This window comes from Fistularia commersonii, chromosome 17 (assembly GCF_037954325.1).
Source record: "Fistularia commersonii isolate RoL2024-O1a breed Wild chromosome 17, RoL_Fcom_v1.0, whole genome shotgun sequence".
Taxonomy (NCBI): Eukaryota; Metazoa; Chordata; class Actinopteri; order Syngnathiformes; family Fistulariidae; genus Fistularia; species Fistularia commersonii.
Window position 1 is genome coordinate 10837418 of NC_141300.1, and position 6000 is coordinate 10843417.

The following is a 6000-nucleotide window of genomic DNA, read 5'->3' on the forward strand; positions in this document are numbered from 1 at the left end:
ATTGAAGGTCATGGGGTCAAAGTTGTGTGCAAGCATCACTGGAAAGCATAGCTCTGTAGACTGTTTTCCAAATGTCGACGCCATATTGGGGATTCCTTGATATCTCACACCTTGATGTAGGTTAACTGTCTATTTACCCTTCTGGGTACGTGGAAAGGCTTGGAAAAAATGTGAAGTGTGAGACAAAAACATAGAAATATAGTCGTAAATGTCTAGGTTTATTTAAGCACTTCTGACTGCATCTCAAGACACATCCGACCCTTAAAACAAATGAAGGCCGACTTTTTAGAGCACAGGGATCAATAAGGGAATTGATTAAACTATGAATCTTAAAACAAGACTATGACACTTTGCATGTTTAATGAGAAATTTCAGCATAAAGTAGTAACTTTAAAGTGTCCCGAAGTCCATCATGAATTGGAAAACTGGTCGAAGAATACAAACAACTTTGATCCACTCAAAAGACTTGGACATTTCTGCAAGGCACCGGGATCAGGGGGTTCCATTCTTATATTATTCCCATTGTTTCTTGAGTGGATTAAAAGAAAAGATGGTGTCATAGCAGTTTCTAGATTTGGCAATGCCCCCGTTTTCAAAACAATTTACGACAACGGTTCAGTTTGGACGGAAGAATTAGCGAGAGCTAGCTCTGTGCCACGGCGTCGTCGTTGTCAATCCCGGTCATGCCAGTGCTGCAGACACCTTTAGGTGCTTCGCGCAAAATATTTTCCATCTGGTTTACAAGAGCGAGGCCTTTACTGTGAAACGTCAGGATCAACAGATAAGACTTCCTCAGATCTTGATGGTATCTGAAAATAACTGAACGAGCAACATTGGCCTTAGCTTCAATGGTCTGGTACAATGAAAAATAAGGGTTCTCCGAATCAGCCCGGGCAGGAAGTGACAACTGTGTCGCTATGGTAATAAAACCAAACAAGTTGATAGCCCTTGCTTAAATTTCTAACTAACCCAGGAAGCAACATGGCAGGAACAAATTTAACCCCGAGGGCTGTCAAGGGGTTCGAAGGCCAAAAAATACTCACTTTAGCCACACATGCTTCTTTCAAAACTCAGTAAAACCGGAATGGGTGATCTTGTTTTGGAAGAGATGATCTTAGAATTATCGGGACATTACTTTAATGACAATCAAAGCAACACCCTCCATCAGAAAGAATAAACCTTAAACAAAACTATATATGATTATCTATGTAGTTACAAGAAACTGACCACTTTCCAAACAATTGACCAAGAGACTTTTTCTGTTTTTGGAAAACCATGAATGAATAACTTTATTCCACCAAGTCCAGGTGGACATGTAGCCAACCGAGCCACATGAATCCCAGCTACCCTAGTAAAATGGTAATTGTCACATAAGAAGCTCCCACCTCTGCCAGACCCTCCGCACACCCCCAGCCAAACAAAGTCCTTATCACCCCTCACTCTTTCCTATCAAAATGTCTGCCAAATCACATGAGAGTCACGCGGCTGAGAGCCTCGATGGCCTCGACTACAGCCACAGCCCGAGCACGGCGGACCAGGAGCGCTGATAAAGAACGGCCATGACACCCCTGAGACGCACACATATTCCCCCTCTCTGGGTTTATCAGCCCGCAGCTCTGGAATACATCTGCAGCCTCACCGCTGGTTCTACTGGAGGTGCCTGCTGGGAGCTCACAGCTGATAGGCCTCTCTTTGGAAACAGATAGGGGAAAAACAGGAAGTGACCAAATATAAAGGCAGCTGAGATCTCTTGGAGCAACCCAGCCGATAGTCTTGGTCAGGGTTGTCGGAAATATGGCTACGTCCATACTCGTTCGGTCCTTAGTGATGTAGAAAACAAAAACAAACGAGACATCGACGAAATGATTCATTCTGCATTGACAAGTTAAGCCGCCATAAAATCCCATCACCGATTCACTCAACACAACAATGGCGCAAAGAGGAAAAGCAAACAATCTGGAGGCTCACCATAAACATAAATGCAAAACAAAGACATGCTATGTATGACATGTATATTGTGTATTTAAAATCAGTATCATGGCATAACAACGAGGGCTGGGGTTGTTGCTCACTGCATTTCTGTGGTGCCATTCTCTGCATAGAAATATTGTCAATACATGGACAGCAATTACTGATCTGTTATTTGATATAAACACCAGGTAGATTTGGACAGAACGCCTTCTTTTGGGCCTTGACTATGTGTTGGTTTTGGTGATGCAATGGTTTGCAAACTGCAACAAGTAGCCCATTGCACTGGCTTGCAAGAGTGAAATTCTGTGATGTTTTTTTTGACGGATTGTCCGGTTATACAGTCAAGGGCCTGGAACCACAACTTCAAAAGGTTCAAGGAATTAAATAAAATGTTCTGTTTGAAATTTATGAATGGAACAGTGCACTAGCACCTGCAGACCTCTATCATTTCCATATTGGCTGAAGCTTATAAGGACAAAACCACAGATTCCAGAAACTTCAAGCCCTTGATGATAGTCATCAAGTGCAAAAAAAAAAAGAAAAATAAACTTGTAACAGTCCAGTTGCGAAATAAATAATATATATACATATAACCTACATGCTAGTATCATCACAAATTTGCAAATTGATAAAATATTGCACGCGGTGCCCGTGTTGCGTTCCTTTTCATGCAACCGTGTATGTATACATATATACCTAAAAACAAACATTTGCATATACATTCATGTAATAGGGTAAGAGCACTTATTTTCGAACAGCTTGATATGACCGTGCATTTGGTCAATCAGTTTCATTGTGGAGAGGGTGCACCTGCATTCTTCTCACCATGCCTGACAGTAAATTGGATTTCACTCACATTATGTCACACATTAATGTGATGAACAAAGATGAACTGTGTTGGCGACATGACTACCGAGAGCTTGATACTATAATCTAAAAGACACCGCCTTCACAAGACTTTTACAACTCTTGTAATAAAACTGATATGGCACAGGATTAACCACTCTGTCTGACAGCACAGAGGACATGCTGACGTTCACTCACTCATTTCCTACGCCCGAATTCCATTTCTGTAATGTTTTTTTAATGATATACAGGCAATTTATTGCATATTTGTAGACAGGTTTTGATCATACTTGGAAAGTTTTAACTGGGATTTAACACTTTTGTTAATTTTAGACTGCGTTTGTTTTTTACACATGTTTGTAACTTGCTTGCTTAAAGTGGTTCGCATTTGACTTTACTTATATATATAGAACATATATACATACAGAATTATCACAATAAATATTTTTCACCAATGTTTTCCTGACTTGTAAAAGTAACTCACTTGTAAAAGAACTGCAATATGGATCATTGTGATATTAAATACTTCATAAAGTGTTATCGTATCTAACTATTAGAATATTAGACAGTAGATATGAGTTTTCTCACACTAATATATTACAAATAAAAATACAGCAGATGCCATGCGGTAGCCTAGAACCTAAACTAAAAAAATGTTGAACCAATGTGAAGAACTACATTAATTACAAGTGAAAATATTCAATACAATGTAAAAAAAAAATGCCTAAGAAGTGATGCAAAATATTGCAAGGATTTTTCTAAATATTTTTAACTAGAACTACATTTTTTTAGAATACCTCAATCTTAGCAAGACGTCACCTGAAAGTCTGCCCAAATGGAAACAGAGAGAAATGTGAAGATTTCAGTCATCTGAAGATTAAAAAAAACTTAATATATTATGCTTGAAAAAGTAGCAACGGAACCATCAAAAATTCCATATATATGTTTATATTGATGAGAGTATTGGAGAGAGGGAGATTTACTATGAAAACAATATACATATAAAAATACCAGATTATTCAAATAAAATCTACAAACATTTCATGACATATGCCAGACAGAGGTCAAAGCTTAAAGGTGGGACAACTCATTTATAAGTTGTCTGAAGATACAAACGCTTCTGCTGGGGATTCAAAAGTGGCCTAAGTCATGACCAAAACCGCAAGTGGACAAATAAGCCTCCACTGTTGCACTGCTAGGGCTCTGAAGCAAACAATAATAGCTTTATTTTCTGTATTTGTTTCCACAAAGGGCCGGCGGGGGGATTTAATCACAACATCATTAATATACTTTCATATCAACCCCCAGCATCGTATCAACCTTCACACGTTTTTATAAACAGGAAGCAGCAGACCAAGAGAAATACCTCTCAGGCGACCCTACCAGATGCATTATTGAGTTAAAAGGATAGATGTACAGAAATATCCAATAGTGAGCAGCTATCAGGGAGAGAGATCAGCCAGGCGGGCTATCTGACGCCCCATCTCTGGAAAAGAGAAGTGAAAAGCCAGGGGGGAGAGAGAGAGAAAAAGAGGGAGAAAGAGGGAGAATGCAAACGGAGGCCTGGGAGCAGCATCAGACAGCAAAACAAATAAAGAAGAAGAAGAAGAAAAAAAAAAGATCCAATTCTAATCTCTATCGGTGCTCACATCAGACAATCTCAGCCGGGGATCTGCCTTTTTTCCACAGAAAACACTAACGTTTCCACAAACAGGAAGCTACATTTCTTTTCTTTAGCTTTTAGCACGTGGATTCTTTTCCGGGGAACTCAATTAGAGCGAGAAAAAGAAAACACCGGCGCGGTTAAAACAAAAGTTGGCAGGCAGGTTTTCGATGAGGTCGGCGGTATTTTGAATTTAATGACTTGAAGCTGCTCGTTTTTAACGCGACATAAAATGTTGTCGTAAAGCTCCAGTCGGAAGGACACCTGGTGCTCGCTGGGACTCATTAACCCGGGATGTTAATGAGCCACACGCAGACGCGCGCATGCGCAGTAGAGGGGAGGGAGAGCGAGAGCATAACAAGCTAACTTACGCTTTATCTGCCGCGGTTTGCTCTGCTTTCTCCGGGACATGGCGAGTCCTCCCGGGCGACGACTCCACTCGCGGGGCCGAAGACGGTTCGGGACCGCTGCTGCCGCTTCTCCTCCTTCTGTCGCCTTCAATTCCAGCAGTCTCCTTCGCTTCCTTCTTCTACAGCTGCGACTCGCCGCTCCGTCCGGACACCGGAGAAATCCACATGGCCCGTTCGGACTTCGATATCTTCTCCTCCTCCCCCTTCCTCCCTACTCCCTACCTGTAGCTCGGCTTGTCCTTTCTCCCCCTCCTCCTCCTCCTCCTCCGCCCGCCGCCCTCCCTCCCGAAAAAAAAAAGAAAACACCCCCCGAACCTCCACCTCACCTTTCCCTCTCTCCCCCTCCCCGGTTCTCCCTTTGCTAACGATATTCCTCCGCCGTCTCCGCGGGCTTCGCCAAGAGCCTGTGTGTTTTTAAGAGGATAACACCGGCCGTTAAGCGTCCGGAGTCACACCGGCGACTGTTTCCAGTCAAGTTCAAGCCTCGCCGGTCCGCCCCTAGTCCGCCCGCACCGTATCTCAACCGGGGAGCCACTACCGCTGGAGAGGCAGCGCTACAGTCAACTCCGCTACTACTGAGGAACCGACGCGCCTCGGACACGCCCCTTGCGTCTGACGTAGGGTGTCGCACTCGCTTCTTATTGGCTAACGCTCTCGGCGTGTACAAGAGACACGCACGTTCATTTCTTACCATTATTGTTATTATTATTATAGTTATTATTGTTATACTTTGAAAAAGCGCTCTCACGCCCCCGCGTTTATCTCTTATTTAATTTCCAATCACTGCTCCCCATGCTCACATAATAAAAGTCGGAGGCAATTTAAATATAACTGTTTTATTGTCTCACACCGCAAGAAAGCAATCATTCCAATTTCTTTTCACCACCTGATTTAATTTTAATTCTATCTCTTTATTCAATTTCTTGCCATTTGTATGGTAATTCTGTTGTGGTTTTGCGGAATAGTATCATGCTGTGTTTTTTTTCCTTAATTTCATTTCCTTTCCTGTTCATTTCTGCAAATTGTAATTCGTTTTCTTGATATTGATAGCTTCGGTAATTTCTCACTATTAATTCTGTTAAGCCTCGCTGATATTAGTCAATTAAGTAG

General features: G+C 42.0%; 1 protein-coding gene across 1 annotated transcript in view; it reads right to left on the minus strand.

The window, feature by feature from the left end:
- The window catches only part of zfpm1 (zinc finger protein, FOG family member 1), a 99523-nt gene extending 93523 nt beyond the window's left edge, over nucleotides 1-6000 (minus strand). The window contains exon 1 of the mRNA XM_086163792.1: nucleotides 4852-6000. Coding sequence (XP_086019918.1) covers nucleotides 4852-4891 — 40 coding nt within the window. The 5' untranslated portion in view covers nucleotides 4892-6000. The remainder of the gene's footprint in view (nucleotides 1-4851) is intronic.